The sequence below is a fragment of the Heterodontus francisci genome, chromosome 23 (assembly GCF_036365525.1).
Source record: "Heterodontus francisci isolate sHetFra1 chromosome 23, sHetFra1.hap1, whole genome shotgun sequence".
Classification (NCBI taxonomy): Eukaryota; Metazoa; Chordata; class Chondrichthyes; order Heterodontiformes; family Heterodontidae; genus Heterodontus; species Heterodontus francisci.
Genome location: NC_090393.1, coordinates 38,078,182 through 38,096,813, shown reverse-complemented (window position 1 = coordinate 38,096,813; position 18,632 = coordinate 38,078,182). Strand labels below are relative to the sequence as shown.

The 18,632-nt window shown below is 44.4% G+C and overlaps 1 protein-coding gene across 3 annotated transcripts in view; it reads right to left on the bottom strand.

The window, feature by feature from the left end:
* Positions 1 to 18,632, bottom strand: part of cfap73 (cilia and flagella associated protein 73) — a 48,284-nt gene that overhangs the window by 15,186 nt on the left and 14,466 nt on the right. For all 3 annotated transcript variants that reach the window (XM_068055110.1, XM_068055111.1, XM_068055112.1), the window contains exons 3-5: positions 15,239 to 15,343; positions 6,185 to 6,385; positions 4,305 to 4,526 (exon numbers count right to left, since the gene is read on the bottom strand). In XM_068055110.1, coding sequence (XP_067911211.1) covers positions 4,305 to 4,526; positions 6,185 to 6,385; positions 15,239 to 15,343 — 528 coding nt within the window. The remainder of the gene's footprint in view (positions 1 to 4,304; positions 4,527 to 6,184; positions 6,386 to 15,238; positions 15,344 to 18,632) is intronic.

The window sequence follows — 18,632 nt, the reverse complement described above, 5'->3', positions numbered from 1 at the left end:
GGACCTCGAGCGGTTATCCTGAAAGCGCAACAGCATCGGGTGTTGCATCTTTCCCATGAAGGACATCCAGGTGTCATTAAGATGAAACAACAATCCTGTGAAGCAGTCCGGTGGCCAGCAATAAATCACCGCATAGAAAAGTTCATCAGAAACTGCGTAGCATGCACACTCAGGAAAATATCTGTTCAACCGTGTCCCACACCTCTACAACTGACCCCATGCCAACAAAACCATGGCAACAACCCCAAGTAGGTATTTTTGGAGAAGTGCATGCAGCCCCTAGCAATCAATGTTTTTTGCTTGCTCTTCATGATCTACATCGCAAGTGACCGGAAATCTCTACGACAAATTCCATAACCACCACTTCGGTCATGGACATTCTAGACAAGTTGTTTACAAAGTGGGGTTTGCTAGAGACTGTCACTACAGACACTGAAGCACAGTTTGTTTCCAGTCAGTTCACAACATTCCTCGCAAGCTAAGGAATTCACGACCATCTGACATCGCAATACAACCCGCAATCAAATGGTATTGTTGAACGTTTCAACAGGGTGATCCAGGACAGTTTGAGAGCTAGCATGTCGGAAGGGAAAACGTTTGAACAACCCACTCATATCCTACTTGGCAAATATCGATCCACCCCACACTTTGACCGGAAAGACACTGGCCAAAGCTATGATTGGTCGCAACATTCGCATGCCGCTGACCATTCTTCACCCGTCATTGCCATCCAATGGAAATGTCAGAGCAAAAGCAGAAGAATCGCGAAGCGACATGACAAACATGCGCAAGGAAACTATGATTTATAGACAGAGATTGGGATCGCATCAAACATTCAAATTGCAACCACAAATTCACGTTAACTATATCGTGGCCTAAGCAGATTAAGCGGATGCTCAGTCCCAACACTTATCTCTTGGATGACAACACCAAGTGGAACGTGAGATGCCTGATTGGGAGCAGACCTGGAGATTTCGAAGATCATGACTACACAGATACATTTCCTTTTCTGATTAGCGAACATGATGTCGATCATCAATAAGAGGAACGCGCTGAACCACAACCACGTCTTCATCGATCTGCAGTGCCAGTGTCTGAGCTGGTGGCTGCAAGTGTCAGTTCAAGTGACAGGACCTCTTTATTAGTGCTGTGCTGTTGCTCTCTTTCCTCCTCCTTGGGCTGCTGTAGCTGGGCAGGCAGCTGTCCTTCAGTGTCTGAAAGCAGCAACTCAGAAGGAGAAGGTTGTTGTGAGGGAAGGGGGGAATGGAGTGGAAAGCAAGAGGTCCACGGTCACACCCATCAATCAGCAGCTTGCTCATCATGCAAGAAAGCAGGATGACGGTGAGCTGGGAGTTCAGAAGGGGCATAAGGCAGGAAGATGCTATCATCCTCAATCTTCTCAGCAACATTAGATGCTGCAGGTTCCGTCGCCGATGGCGCCATGATGCAGAGAACCATCACCTCTGCAGCACTCAGGAGATGTAGGAGTCCTTGTCCCCTGCTGTATCTGCTCTGCTTCCTTCTATTGTGTGCCACCTTGTCTTGCAAGAGATGGGCAGAATGTCAGTGGTCGTGTAGTGCTGTGTTTGGATGACGTGCCTGCCACCATGGAATAGCTGGAGGTAGCAAGAGGTGGGTGTGGGTCTGGCAGCATTGGTAGGTGTGTGAGGGTGAGATAGAGTACCTGAATGTTAGACGTGAGTTGAGTATCAGGGAGCCCTGCTGGATAAGTGATGGGGGTGTGGTGCATTGAGCAGCATAAGAGGTTGGTGGTGTGTTGGGTAGGAGATGTCATGTAGAACCATAGAAAAATTACAGCACAGAAGGAGGTCACTCAGCCCATCGTGTCTGCGACAGCTGAAAAAACTAGCCGCCCAATCTAATCCCACCTTCCAGCACCTGGTCAGTAGCCTTGCAGGTTACAGCACTTCAGGTACATGTCCAGGTACCTTTTAAATGAGTTAAGGGTTTCTGCCTCCACCACCGATCCGGGCAGTGAATTCCAAACACCCACCACCCTCTGGGTGAAAAGGTTTTTCCTCATGGCCCCTCTAATCCTTCTACCGATCACCTTATATCTGTGCCCCCTGGTAATTGACCTCTCTGCTAGAGGAAACAGGTCCTTCCTGTCTATTCTATCCAGGCCCCTCACAATTTTGTAAACCTCAATTACATCACCCCTCAGCCTCCTCTGTGCTAAGGAAAACAATCCTAACCGATCCTTTCTCATAGCTGCAACTTTCAAGCCCTGGCAACATTCTTGTAAATCTCCTCTGTACTCTCTCCAGAGCAATTATGTCTTTCCTGCAATGCGGTGACCAGAACTGTACACAATATTCCAGCGTTCTACACAGTTCCAGCATTACGTCCCTGCTTTTGTATTCTATACCTCAGCCCATAAAGGAAAGCATTCCATATGCCTTCTTCACTACTCTATCTACCTGTCCTGCCACCTTCAGGGACCTGTGGACATGCACTCCAAGGTCTCTCACTTCTTCTACCCCTCTCAATATCCTCCTGTTTATTGTGTATTCCCTTGCTTTGTTTGCCCTCCCCAAATGCATTACCTCACATTTCTCCGGATTGAATTCCATTTGCCACTTTTCCACCCGCTCAAACAAACCATTGCTATCATTCTGGAGTCTACAGCTATCCTCTTCACTATCAACTACACGGCCAATTTTTGTGTCATCTGCAAATTTCCCAATCATGCCTCCCAAATTTAAGTCCAAATACACACAGCAAGGGACCCAACACTGAGCCCTGTGGAATGCCACTGGAAACTGCCTTCCATTGACAAAAACATCTGTCGACCACTACCCTTGGTTTCCTTTCACTGAGCCAATTTTGGATCCAACTTGTGAAGATGTATTCACTGACATTGGGAACTCGGTTTCAGACTCTGGGCGTGGACCTTCCTGGCCACTTGCCTCCAATCCATTCTGAGCTTGGTACTTGAGGGTCTTCTGGACTCCTAGCAGGACCATGGTATCTCTCCTCCTGCCCACCTGCACCACCAATGCCTCTAGTGCCGCATCCTTTGGTCTGGATTCCTCTGCCTGCTCCTGGTGTTCAGTTTGCAAGATTTTCCATTGCAGTAATCATTTTCTGCAGCTTCCCTTTAAGAGACAGCCTGCTTTTAAGAAAGGGCACGCTTCCTGTACCACGTGGTTTGCAGCAATGCTGCCACCACCTCCTGCTGTGTGCAGAGTTCTCGGCAGCATTGAGAAGGAGAAAGCAGTGTTTGAGGCACAGCAACTAGCTTCAGAATCATTCAGATGAGGTGGGTGGATCAATTTTGTGTCTTACCCAGCTCGATCAGATCGAGTGCGGACATGCCACAAATTGCAGCCCTCGTGCCCAGAAAATCAGGGCAAATGAATTTCGTGCCCAATGCATCTTGGTCAACAGGATAAAATAAAGCAATAACTTGTAAAGTTTACTTTGTATCAGCTAAGGTAGAATTTTCTACTTTTGTCAAACCAGCATATATTACTGCCTGACTGTAGTTTACAATTGGGGCTTCATGGTGAAGTTGAAGCTGATCTGTTATCTCAGTTAACCAGTGCCTTTTGGAACAAACTTGAAAGATTTCTTTCCTGGGTCTTTATATATACATATGATCTAAAATGAAATGTATCTTTAAGCTGACAATTCTGATATACACAGCTTCTGGAATCTGTGCAACAGTCAGACAAAAACAGCAATATGTTGCAATTTTCTTTTTATTCTTTCACAGGATGTGGGCATCGCTGACAGGCCAGCATTTGTTGCCCATCTCTAACAGCCCTTGAACTGAGTGGCTTGCTAGGCTATTTCAGAGGACACTTAAGAGTCAACCACATTGCTGTGGGTCTGGAGTCACATGTAGGCCAGACCAGGTAAGGACAACAGATTTCCTTCCCTAAAGTACATTAGTGAACCAGTTGGGTTTTTATAACAATTGATGACAGTTTCCATGACTGAGACTAGCTTTTAATTCCAGATTTTTGGTTAATTGAATTTAAATTTCACCAGCTGCCATGGTGGGTTTTGAACCTGTGTACCCAGGACATCAAGCCTGGGTCTCTGGGTAACTAGTCCAGTGACATTACCACTACTCCACTGTCTTCCTCAATAATTATTTTGTACCAGAGTATGAAGAAAAATTAAATGCACGAATTTTATAAATGCAACTGCTCACTGTGGATTTTTATATTTAATCTTAAGAGTTAGTTGGAGGGTATCCAACATTAGCATTTCAGTTGGCTGAGATCGGGGGAATCAGCTCTTATTGACTTACTTAATTCCTAGTAAATACCTACCCCTTTTATAGTTTTAGCCTTGGCTGCTTCCAACCGACTTGTTAGTGCAGCCAGGGTATTATGGTATGTCATAATATCTTTGTTCTTTTCTTTTATGAATTTATTTAGATTGGATTTAGCTGTCTTCATGAGTTCTTGATCTGCCTGGTATTTTCCGAATAGAAGGTCATGCGTAATAAACAAAGTCTCAAAACGTGTGTTCACCATTCTGATATCCTGAAACTTAAAAAGCAACATCGAAAATCAGAAACAGTTTGTTCAGTTACAAACAGTTTGAGAAAAAACAAATGTGACATTTAATGAAACTTGTATTCATCTTAAAAAGAAGGTTCTATCAACTTCTCACCAGCACCAAGACTGCTTATTTCTACTTCTGTAACATTACTCATCTCTGCCCCACCATTGAGGCTGAAATGCTTATATATACTTTATCACTTTCAGACATGCTGACTCCATGCTCTATTCTATTTGTTGGCCTTCCATGTGCCACTCTTCACAGAGTGCAACTCATACAAGACTTTGCTGCTTGCATCCTGTCCCTTACTGGGTCCCACTCCTTTATCACCCCATTCTTGCTAACCTTCAAAGTTTCCACATTCACTAACTCATTGGGCTGGATCTTGTTGTCCCCCCAGCATTGCGATCCATGGCAGGGAGGGCCTGAAGATGGGTCCAAAAGAGGCCCGCCACGGACCACAACGCCAGGAGGGCCCGGCCCGATCCTCCCAGTGGTGACCAGGCTCAGTGGTGACTCCCCTGCCGTTGGAACAATGGGACCTGAATTTAAATATTTAAATTAATAAAATGAATACATTTAAATAGACTTAACTTCAATCATTCGGGCCCGCCACGATCTTTGGCACGGTGGCCGGCACTCCCACACCTTCAATTCCCCTTCCGGGGAAAGGCGATGTGACACTGGAGGGGAGGGGGAGGAGTTAAGATTTTCTGTGGGCAGGCGGGTGGAGATGGGGTCAAATAAACGCAGTGGGTGTAGGGGATGGTGAGAAGGGGTGAACTCTAAACTTTGTGCAGTCTTCGGTGGGGAGGGAAGATCACAGTTATAAAGTGTTTTGTGGGGGGAAGGGCAAATAATTAATGTAAAAGTTACTGGGGGTGGGAAAGGGACATTAGAAATTTATTGTATATTTTTTGGGGGCATACTTCTTAAAAAATTTTAATCAGCCAGCAGGACTGGCTGCCCTTTAAAAATGGCGCCAGTGCCTGCGCACAGGTAGCTGATGCCATTGCTGGGGATGGACAACCCGCCCCCTCCACGTGATTGGGAGGGGGGTGGCCACCCCGACTATTTAAATGAGCCGCCGCGCGGGAGATTGCGGCGGCTCTTCGGCGTGCGGCCCACATGGGCAGGCCACCATGTTTTTGAGCTCACCACTGAGATCGGCGGCAGGCTCTTAAAATCCAGCCCATTGACTTCAAAATCCTTGCCATCATCTACTACTTTTTCCAAGATCTTGCTCCTCCCTATCTCCGTCAGACCAATATTCCACCACACACTCACTGATTTTCCAACTCTGACCTCCTTTGCATCCCTCTCTGTTCCTGTTCCAACTTTGGCTGAGGACCATTCAGCCAGTTTAGCCCATATTCCGGAATAGTCTCCATTTATTATCTCTCTCCACCAATTCCCAAAGCCTACTGCTTTGACATTGCCTTCCGTCATCACCTAATCCCAGCACTATTTGGTATCTGGTTATTTTTGCCTCTGTGAGGCACTTTGAGATGTTTTAATTCATTAGATATGCTATGAAAGTGCAAGCTATTCTTGTGTCAGTTAAGTTCCCTGCCAAATTGGTCTACTTGTATCATACAAGCATTTATGTAAACGGTGTTTAAAGCAATACATTCTCTTCAGTTACCTCCTTTGACATTTTGATTACTTTCTCCAAGAATTTTGGATAAATGGTGTATGAGTCCACTTTCTTCTTCAGTTTTTCTCTCTTTCTGATAAGAGCGCTCAGTTCTGAATTTAATCTAACAATATCATTCGCTTTCTGTTTGACTAGTTCCGTTTCAGTAGTTACTTTGCTCTTTGCTCTAATTCGCTTGGCATCATTTTCCTTAGGAGGGAGAAGAGGAAAAGTAACAGACGTTATTGCACAAATTTCTGCCACATCTATAAATGTTTATTTTGCACAGTGGCGCAGTGGTTCGCACCGCAGCCTCACAGCTCCAGGGACCCGGGTTCGATTCTGGGTACTGCCTGTGTGGAGTTTGCAAGTTCTCCCTGTGTCTGCGTGGGTTTTCTCCGGGTGCTCCGGTTTCCTCCCACAAGCCAAAAGACTTGCAGGTTGATAGGTAAATTGGCCATTATAAATTGTCACTAGTATAGATAGGTGGTAGGGAAATATAGGGACAGGTGGGGATGTTTGGTAGGATTAGTATAAATGGGTGGTTGATGTTCGGCACAGACTCGGTGGGCCGAAGGGCCTGTTTCAGTGCTGTATCTCTAATCTAATCTAATCTCCTCCTTAAATTACATTTCTACTTCAGGCCTAATGAATGGTCCAGGATTGGTGGCCCTTATCTGGGTTTCATCCTAAATTATTCCTTTAATTAAGATGAGCAAATGATATTGCTTCCCTATCCCAGTGATGGCCTAACTGCACGTTCACAATCACTATTTAAACAGAGCGACACATCCCTTCCAAAATCAAAATCACCACATGCAACTTTGGAGTACCAGGTTCACAACTGTACAGCCAGATCCTTGGCTCAGAAATATCTTGCATGTTTGACCAAAAGTATGTTGTACATGGTCTTTGAAATCAATCAACTCAAAACCTTTGGCATTGACCTCTGGAAACCCTGTATGACAGGTTAACCTTAATGGCCCCAAAATAAAGATGTAAAAAGGGGGAATACCAAGATCGGCAGTCATGTCTTTCTCCACACAATCCCCAAAACTGGAAGTATTGCTGGAAACAATAGTACACGGTGGACCTTCTGATCCCCTCTGAAATAACTATAGTAACAGATTCCCTCCCCCTTAAAGAAGCAAACCTGCTGGCATCTTAAAATAACCATGCTCCCTCGCTTTAACAAATCTTAGAGCACTAGGGATGGACTCAATAGCACTTAGAAGACCAAAAGCCTAAGCTGCTTAAAAGCTCAAGTGAACCGCAGAAGAACGGAGGCCACTACTGAATAGTCCTACTTTAGTTCTACTTTTCAGTCTTGTAGTACATAGAATCACACAGAATTCAGAGCACAGAGACAGGCCATTCAGCCCAACTGGTCTATACCTTTGTTTATGCTCTAAATGGGCCTCTTCCCACCCTATTTCATCAAATCCTATCAACATAATCTTTTATTCCTTTCTCCCTCATACACTTAGCTTCAATGCTATTCACCTCAACTACTCCTTGTGGTAGCAAGTTCCATATTCTAACCACTCTCTGAGTAAAGAAGTTTCTCCTGAATTTCTTATTTGATTTATTAGTGACTATCTAATATTCATGACCGTTAGTTTTGAATTCTCCCTCAATTGGAAACATCTTCTCTATGTCTACCCTTCATAATTTTAACAACTATTAGGTAATTCCTCAGATTTCACTTATTTAGAGAAGAGAACCCCAGTCTGTTCAGTCTTTCCTGATGGTGATAGCCTCTCAGTTCTGGTATTATCCTTGAGATATTATTTGCTTCTATATCCTTTTTGTAATATGTAGACCTGAACTGTGCACAGTACTCAAAATATGGTCCAACAAAGGATCCATACAAGTTTGACATAACTTCCCTACTTTTCAATTCAGTTCTTCTGTATATTTTGAAATTGTACTCCTGATTACAGAGTCCAAATCATCTGTGTAAATGTTGAACAAAAGTCGTCCTAGTATTGATCCATGTGGAACACCACTTTCCCACTTTCTACCTTCCACTAGTCTAACTACCTTAGCCCCTACTCTCTGCTTTCAGATTTGTAGCCAGCTTACTATCCATTCTGCTAACTGTCCCAAACTCCACATGATCTGAGCTTAGTCAAAAGTGTACTATGTGGTACCTTATGGAAGGCCTTTTGAAAATCCAAATATATTGCATTACCCTTATTTTCCTTTTCCATTACTTTGTCAAAGAATTTAATAAGGATGACTAAGCATGACCTTCCTTTTTGAAATCTGTACGGACTATTCTTAATATTTTTGTTTTCCAGCTGTTTTTCTATTACATCATTGAGTAAAGACTCCATTATCTTTCCTACCACCAATGGTTAGCTAACTGGTCGATAGTTCCCTGGACTTGTTCTATCTCCCTTGCTAGGTTGTTATCCACCTTGTTAGTCTCCCTGTCAAATACTGGGCAAAGTAATTATTCAATATTTCTGACATTTCATTGTTACCATTTCACTTATCCTTAAATGGTCCTCAGATATATGTCTGTAGAATACTTTGCAACTTCTTTTTATGTTCCTTGACAATTTAATTTTGTAGTTTATCTTTGCCTTCCTAATTGTTTTTTTTAACTTCTTTCCCCGTCAGGGGAGGGAAAGGGAATAGGCGCACAGTGCAGGGATCCCCTGTGGCCGTTCCCCTCAATAATACGTATACCGTTTTGGATACGGTTGGGGGGGACGACCTACCAGAGGAAAGCCACATTGGCCAGGTCTCTGGCACTGAGCCTGGCTCAGTGGCTCAGAAGGGAAGGGGGAAGAATAGGAGAGCGATAGTGATAGGAGATTCAATGGTTAGAGGAACAGACAGGAGATTCTGTGGTCGCGAACGAGATTCCCGGATGGTATGTTGCCTCCCGGGTGCCAGGGTCAGGGATGTCTCGGATCAAGTCCACAGGATTCTTAAGGGGGAGGGGGAGCAGCCAGAGGTCGTGGTATAGATCGGTACCAATGACATAGCTAGGAAAAGGGATGAGGACCTGAAAAGCGAATATAGGGAGTTAGGTTGGAAGCTGAAAGGCAGGACGAGCAGAGTAGTAATCTCAGGATTGTTACCGGTGCCACGTGCTAGTGAGGCTAGAAACAGGGAGCGAGTGCAGCTGAACACGTGGCTACAGAACTGGTGTAGGAGGGAGGGATTCAGATATGTGGATCATTGGGATACATACCTTCTGGGGAAGGTGGGACCTGTACAAGAAGGACGGGTTGCATCTGAACTGAAGGGGCACCAATATCCTGGGCGGGAGGTTTGCTAGAGCTCTTCGGGAGGGTTTAAACTAGTTTGGCAGGGGGATGGGAACCGGAGCCACGGATCAGTGGATGGGGTAGCTGATGAACAGGCAGATAGTCTGTGAGGAAGGTTAGACAGTTGACAGGGCAAAGTTGCAGCCAGTATGATGGGTTGAAGTGTGTCTATTTTAACACAAGAAGTGTCAGGAATAAGGGTGATGAACTTAGAGCATGGATCAGTACTTGGAGCTACGATGTTGTGGCCATTACGGAGACGTGGATATCACAGGGGCAGGAATGGATGTTGGATGTTCCGGGGTTTAGATGTTTCAAAAGGAATAGGGAGGGAGGTAAAAGAGGTGGGGGAGTGGCATTGTTAATCAGGGATAGTATCACAGCTGCAGAAAGGGAGGTCGTCGAGGAGGGTTTGTTTACTGAGTCATTATGGGTGGAAGTCAGAAACAGGAAAGGAGCAGTCACTTTGTTGGGAGTTTTCTAAAGACCCCCCAATAGCAACAGAGACATGGAGGAACAGATTGGGAGGCAGATTTTGGAAAGGTGCAGAAGTAACAGGGTTGTTGTCATGGGTGACTTCAACTTCCCTAATATTGATTGGAACCTCCTTAGTGCAAATAGTTTGGATGGAGCAGTTTTTGTCAGGTGTGTCCAGGAAGGTTTCCTGACTCAATATGTAGATAGGCCGACTAGAGGGGAGACTATGTTGGACTTGGTGCTTGGCAACGAACCAGGCCAGGTGGCAGATCTCTCGGTGGGAGAGCATTTCGGTGATAGTGATCACAACTCCCTGACCTTTACTATAGTCATGGAGAGGGACAGGAGCAGACGGGATGGGAAAATATTTAATTGGGGGAGGGGGAATTACAATGCTATTAGGCAGGAACTGGGGAGCATAAATTGGAAACAGATGTTCTCAGGGAAATGCACGACAGAAATGTGGAGGTTGTTTAGGGAGCACTTGCTGCGACTGCTGGATAGGTTTGTCCCGATGAGGCAGGGAAGGGATGGTCGGGTGAAGGAACCTTGGATGACAAGAGATGTGGAACAGCTAGTCAAGAGGAAGAAGGAAGCTTACTTAAGGTTGAGGAAGCAAGGATCAGACAGGGCTCTAGAGGGTTACAAGGTAGCCAGGAAGGAACTGAAGAATGGACTTAGCAGAGCTAGAAGGGGACATGAAAAAGTCTTGGCGGGTAGGATTAAGGAAAATCCCAAGGCGTTCTACACTTATGTGAGGAACAAGAGGATGGCCAGAGTGAGGGTAGGGCCGATCAGGGATAGTGGAGGGAACTTGTGCCTGGAGTCGAAGGAGGTAGGGGAGGTCCTAAATGAATACTTTGCTTCAGTATTCACTAGTGAGAGGGACCTGGTCGTTTGTGAGAATAGCGTGGAACAGGCTGATATGCTCGAACAGGTTGAGATTAAGAGGGAGGATGTGCTGGAAATTTTGAATGATATGAGGACAGATACGTCCCCGGGGCCAGACGGGATATACCCAAGGATATTACGGGAAGCGAGGGAAGAGATTGCTGCACCTTTGGCGATGATCTTTGCGTCTTCACTGTCTACTGGAGTAGTACCGGATGATTGGAGGGTGGAAAATGTTGTTCCCTTGTTCAAGAAAGGGAATAGGGATAACCCTGGGAATCATAGACCAGTCAGTCTTACGTCGGTAGTGGGTAAATTATTGGAGAGGATTCTGAGAGACAGGATTTATGATTATTTGGAAAAGCATGGTTTGATTAGAGACAGTCAGCATGGCTTTGTGAGGGGCAGGTCATGCCTCACAAGCCTTATTGAATTCTTTGAAGATGTGACAAAACACATTGATGAAGGAAGAGCAGTGGATGTGGTGTATATGGATTTTAGCAAGGTGTTTGATAAGGTTCCCCATGGTAGGCTCATTCAGAAAATAAGGAGGCATGGGATTCAGGGAAAGTTGGCTGTCTGGATACAAAATTGGCTGGCCCATAGAAGTCAGAGGGTGGTAGTAGATGGAAAGTATTCAGCATGGAGCTCGGTGACCAGTGGTGTTCCACAAGGATCTGTTCTGGGACGTCTGCTCTTTGTGATTTTTATAAATGACTTGGATGAGGAAGTGGAAGGCTGGGTTAGCAAGTTTGCCGATGACACGAAGGTTGCTGCAGTTGTGGATCGTGTGGAAGGCTGTTGTAGGTTGCAACGGGACATTGACAGGATGCAGAGCTGGGCTGAGAAGTGGCAGATGGAGTTCAACCTGGAAAGGTGTGAAGTGATTCATTTTGGAAGGTCGAATTTGAATGCGGAATACAGGCTTAAAGACAGGATTCTTGGTAGTGTGGAGGAACAGAGGGATCTTGGGGTCCATGTCCATAGATCGCTCAAAGTTGCCACCCAAGTTGATAGGGTTGTTAAGAAGGCGTATGGTGTGTTGGCTTTCATTAACAGGGGGATTGAGTTTAAGAGCCGCGAGGTTATGCTGCAGCTCTATAAGGCCCTGGTTTGACCACACTTGGAATATTGTGTTCAGTTCTGGTCGCCTCATTATAGGAAGGATGTGGAAGCTGTAGAGAGGGTGCAGAGGAGATTTACCAGGATGCTGCCTGGACTGGAGGGCATGTCCTACGAAGAAAGATTGAGGGAGCTAGGGCTTTTCCCATTGGAGCGAAGAAGGATGAGAGGTGACTTGATAGAGGGGTACAAGATGATGAGAGGCATAGATAGAGTGGATAGTCAGAGACTTTTTCCCAGGGTGGAAAGGGCTATCACCAGGGGGCATAATTTTAAGGTGATTGGAGGAAGGTTTCGGGGAGATGTCAGAGGTAGGTTCTTTACACAGAGAGTGGTGGGTGCGTGGAATGCGCCGCCAATGGTGGTAGTGGAAGCAGATACATTAGGGGCATTTAAGCGACTCTTGGATAGGTACATGGATGATAGTAGAATGAAGGGTAGGTAGTTAGTTTGATCTTAGAGTAGGTTAAAGGTTCGGCACAACATCATGGGCCGAAGGGCCTGTACTATGCTGTACTGTTCTATGTTCTATCTCCATATTTTGTCATCCTTTGCTTTATTATCTATGTACTTAGCATATGCCTTTTTCCTGTGTTTCAATGTGCCCTTATCTCTTCATCCATGGTGTTTCATTATTGGTTAGTTCCAATTTTTTTAGTCATAGACTTCCAATTTCTTTAGTGGAATACATTTTTCTTAAACTCGATAGATCAGCTTTTTAAGTATTTCCTATAGTTTTCTCTTTATTTGTCAATTTCTTTCTACTTTATCATCCCTAATTTCATTTTCATTCCCTTAACATTAGCTTTTTTCTAATCACTTACTTTAGTCTTTGTCTTAATTATGTCTTTCTCAATCATTAATTCATCAAGAAGTGAGGTGAGAGTGACTGCCCTTGATATCAAGGCAGCATTTGACTGAATATGGCAACAAGGAGTGCTAGCAAAACTGAAGTCAATGGGAATCAGGGAGAAAACTCTCCGCTGATTGGAGTCATACCTAGCGCAAAGGAAGATGGTTCTGGTTGTTTGAGGTCAATCATCTCAGCTCCAGGACATCACTGCAGGAGTTCCTCAGGGTAGTGTCCTAGGCCTAACCATCTTCAGCTGCTTCATCAATGACCTTCCTTCAATCTTAAGGTCAGAAGTGGGTATTTTCATTGATGATTGCACAATGTTCAGCACCACTCGCAATTCCTCAGATACTGAAGCAGTCTGTGTAGAAATGCAGCAAGACCTCGGCAAGTAACTTCCACACCACACAAGTGCCAGGCAATGACCATCTCCAACAAGAGAGAATCTAACCATCTCCTCTTGACGTTCAATGGCATTACGATTGCTGAATCCTCCACTATCAACATCCTGGGGTGACCATTGACCAGAAACTGAACTGGAGTCGCCATATAAATACCATGGCTACAAGAGCAGGTCAGAAGCTAGGAATCCTGTGGCGAGTAACTCACCTCCTAACTCCCCAAAGCCTGTTCACCACCTACAAGGCACAAGTCAGGAGTGTGATGGAATACTCTCCACTTGCCTGGATGGGTGCAGCTCCAACAACACTTAAGAAGCTCGACACCATACAGGACAAAGCAGCCTGCTTGATTGGCACCCCATCCACAGACATTTACTCCCTCCACCACCAATGCACAGCGGCAGCAGTGTGTACCATCTATAAGATGCACTGCAGAAATGGACCAAGGCTCCTTAGACCGCACCTTCCAAACCCATGCCCTCTACCACCTAGAAGGGCAAGGGCAGCAGATGCATGGGAACACCACCACCTGCAAGTTCCCCTCCAAGCCACACACTATCCTGACTTGGAACTATATCACCGTGCCTTTACTGTCGCTGGATCAAAATCATGGAACTCCCTTCCTAATAGCACTGTGGGTGTAACTACCCAACATGGACTGCAGCGGTTCACCACCTTCTCAAGGGCAATTAGGGATGGGTAATAAATGCTGGCCTAGCCAACCATGCCCACATCCCATGTATGAATTAAATAAAAATTTGTACCCTGCAATATTTAATTGCTGGCCTGTTTTATTACGTAGCCATCTTTCAGCTATTCCTACTACATCCAGCTCCTTGCTATGAATTCCTGCCTCTAGTTCTTCCATTTTGTTTTGAGTGCTGTGCACATTGCTGTCCAGGCAATTTAATTGTTTTTATTGATCATTCTTCTCACTTGATTTTTAACAGTCGTTTTAAAATTATGTTCTATTATGGTACCTCTTCCTTGATTGTTTATGTTACCCTTATTCCTTACATTGTTCTGACCTTTACTCTCATCACCGATTTACCTTACCTTCAGGTTTATATTATTTGCACTAGATTTCACCCCCGTCTTTCTGGTTTAAAGTCTTATCCAGAGCCCTCTTTATCCTTCCCGTTAGAACACTGTCCCATTCCTGTTCAGGTGAAGCCCATCCCAACAGTACAGCTCCTTCCTGTCCCAGTACTGGTTCTAGTATCCCCAGATGGAACCCTTCCTTCCCACACTGCATTTGCAGCCACAAACTCACCTTCCTGATCTACTTATTCCTCTGCCAATCAGCATGGAGCTTGGGTAGTAATACAGAGATTATCACCCGTGGGGTCCTGCTTTGTAATTTGTTTCCTAGCTTTTCATACTCCCTAAGTAGTACCTCCTCTTTGTTCTTTCCTATGTTATTGGTCCCGACTTGGACCCATGATAACTGGATCGTCTCCCCCTCCTTTTGCAAGTTCCTTTCCAGTTGCTGCGAGATATCCTTTACCCTTGCACAAAATAGGCAACACACCCTCCTGGACTCTGTCATGACTGCAAAGGATGCTGTCAATCCTCCTAATTATCAAATCCCCTCTGACTAAAACCTTTCTATTCTGCTCCTCCCCCGCCCCGCACCCCCCCCCCCCAACACCCCCAACACCTTCAGACTGCCTCCTGCTCCATTGTAGCATTCTGGCCATCCTCCTTGCACCCTTAACCTTTAACCTCACAGGTATAGAATACATCATGACTGTTGGATAGGACCAGTATCTGCAGCATCTCCTTCTCTACCTCCCTTTGATTGCAACACATGTGAATATAGAAATGTTACTGCTACTTTTGACATCACTTAATTTCTGATCTATTTATCGAGATACTGACAGCAGGCCAGCTCCATGCTCCAAGAGTTACGCCTGAATAAGTAAGAAGAGTTACAGAATAAGAATCATCACGAAATTCAAAGATTTTTGCCATTTGATTTTCAAAACCAGCTCATATAACCAAATGGTCTGGCCAGTCCATGTTGCATGTTTACCTGCAAGAATTTATCAAATTTCAAAACTGAGAGTTTCAGCTCTTCTTCCTTTTTGTTTAGTTCCTCTCTTCTCTGCTGCAACATTTTGATTTTTACCTGGAATTCCTACCAAGGGAGAAATACGATTTTAAAAAAAATATATGCAGAAGTTTCTTACAGATAACCAGATCTTACTATATGAAGGACTGACTAGTTAAGTTGCTGGGATCACATGACATTTGGCAATTACAGTGATTAGAGGAAGTTTTATGAACTCTCAAGTTACAAACCCCTCTTTTTTTCAAGCTATTATCTCCCCTGTCTATGGGCTATAAACCAACTACAGTAGAGAGCAACCTGCTCCACAGTTGCTAGAAGGTATGAAATGTGTTCACTGAACAGTTTCCCTCCAATTTTCCCTCCCACTCATGGGGAAATGCCTGATTTCTGCTAAGCATTTGCCTATGTCCATGTGGCTAGATTTGGTAACTCACTGGTGTGACAGATCACAGATGGCTGTTGGCCATCATTCCAGGGCACTATGAGTTGATACTGCAATTCAGTGCACCATAGCCTCACCAAAACAGCATCTGTAGACTTTGCTGATCACACAAAATTGTATTGGATGGTAACAGGCAGTGAAACAGAACACTGATGTTTGATTGTGAGATGAAATTCAATATAAATATAGAGTCATAGAGTTTCACAGCACAGAAACAGGCTCTTCGGCCCAATGCACCTGTGCTGACCATCAAGCACCCGTCCAATCTAATCCCATTTTCCCGCACATGGCACGTAGCCTTGTATGCTATGGCTTTTCAAGTGCTCATTTAAATATTTCTTAAATGTTATGAGGGTTCCTGCCTCTACCACCCCTTCAGGCAGTGTGTTCCAGATTCCAACCACCCTCTGGGTTAAAAGTTTTTTCCTCAAGTCCCCTCTAAACCTCCTGCCCCTTACCTTAAATCTATGCCCCCTTTTACTGACCCATTCGCTAAAGGAAAAAATTCCTTCCTATCTATCCTATCAATGCTCTCATAATTTTATATACCTCAACCAGGTCCCCCCTTCAGCTTTCTCCGCTCCAAGGAAAACAACCCCAGCCTATCCAGTCTCTCTTCATAACTGAAATGTTCCAGCCCAGGCAACATCCTAGTGAATCTCCTCTGTACCCTCTTCAGTGCAATCACATCCTTCCTATAGTGTGGTGACCAGAACTGTACACAGTACTCCAGCTGTGGCCTAACCAGCATTTTATACAGCTCTAACATAACCTCCCAGCTCTTATATTCTATGCCTCGGCTAATAAAGGCAAGTATCCCATATGTCCTCCTAACCACCTTATCTACCTGTGCTGCTGCCTTCAGTGATCTATGGACAAGCATCCCAAGGTCCCTCTGACCCTCTGTACTCCCTAGGGTCCTACCATCCATTGTATATTCCCTTGCCTTGTTAGTCCTACCAAAGTGCATCACCTCACACTTCTCAGGATTAAATTCCATCTGCCACTACTCCGCCCATCTTACCAGCCCATCTATATTGTCCTGTAGTCTAAGGCATTCGTCCTCACTATTTACGACACCACTAATTTTCATGTCATCTGCGTACTTACTGATCATACCTCCTATATTCACGTCTAAATCATTAATGTACACTACAAACAGTAAGGGTCCCAGCACCGATCCCTGCGGTACCCCATTGGTCACAGTCCTCCATTCACAAAAACAACCCTTGACCATCACCCTCTGCCTCCTGCCACTAAGCCAATTTAGGATCCAATCTGCCAAATTACCCTGGATCCCATGGGCTCTTACCTTCTTAAGCAATTTCCCATGCGGGATCTTATCAAAAGCCTTACTGAAGTACATGTAGACCACCTCAATTGCTTTACCCTGATCTTCACATCTAGTCACCTCCTCGAAAAATTCTATCAAATTTGTTAGACACAATCTCCCCCTGACAAAGCCATGCTGACTATCCCTGATTAATCCCTGCCTCTCCAAGTGGAGATTAATCCTGTCTCTCAGAATTTTTTCCAGTAATTTCCCTACCACTGATGTTAGACTCACAGGCCTATAATTACCTGCTTTATCCCTGCTACCCTTCTTGAATAATGGTACCACATTTGCTGTCCTCCAATCCTCTGGTACTGTGGCCAGAGAGGATTTGAAAATTTGTGTCAGAGCCCCTGCTATCGCCTCCCTTGCCTCACATAACAGCATGTGCAATATGTGTAATATACTGTACGTCGGTGCCAAAAACAGTAAATACGGTTACAAAATAAAGGACAAACTTTAAAGAATGTTGAATGGGACACATAGTAGGCACAACATAGCAACTAATCACTGAATCTGTTACAACAACTTGCATTTATATAACACATTTAATGTAGGAAAATGTTCCAAGGCACTTCACAGGAACATGATCAGACAAACATTGACACCAAGCCAAGGAAGGAAGTATTAGGAGGGGTAACTAAAAGCTTGGTCTTAGAGGCAGGTTTTAAGCAGACTGTTAAGGGAGGACAGGTGCACAATGAGACAACTATATTATAGGATGTATAACAAAAAGCACCCAAACCAAGGAGGTTTTAGTAATTCTATATTGAAAATTAGTTTTGGACCATGCTTAGAATAAGATATCTATCTCTGGTCTTTATGTTGTCCCCAGTCTTTATTTGGCAACTTATCTCACTTGGCAGTACTTTTGCTTGTGGGCATGAAGGTCCTGGGTTCTCCAATCCAGGGCCTATGCTTAGAAACTATGCTCCACTGTAGTGAAGAATGAAGCAATATTACAGTGGCTGCCCTTTTAGATGAAGCATTAAACCAAGGTGACACCTGCCTGTTCCATTAGTTTTGGTGGATGCTAAAGATCTCATGCCACTATTTCTAAAAGAACAGGGAGTTCTTGTGCAGGGTTTTCTGGCCAACATTTCTCTCTCAACCAACCCTACTAAAACAGATTAACTGGTTATCCCCTGATATGCAAAATGCCTGCCACATTTGCTTACATAACAGCAATCAGTACAGTTCAAAGTCTTTTGTTATATGTGAAGTGCTTTGATATTTCTGAGAGACATGCTAAGATATATAAATATGTCCTCCATTCTTTAACAAACAATATCGAGAAAGAAATGTGGGTGATCGAGGGACCTTGAGCTACTTTCCTTAAGAAAGGATGATTTTGGAGAAAGGGGGAAAAATATTCAAAGTTTAAAAACAAGAAGATCCTAATTGAACCACATTCTTGGTACTTAATGGGTCCTGTCACAACACATGGGTCTGTCATTATACTGCCATTCCTTTTCCAGAGACCACAGTTGCTATATTTCCCCTTATGGTTGCCATTTCATTCCAAGACAATTAGTCGTTTGGTAGTATAGAACTTGAGTATTGCTGAAAATAGAGACACG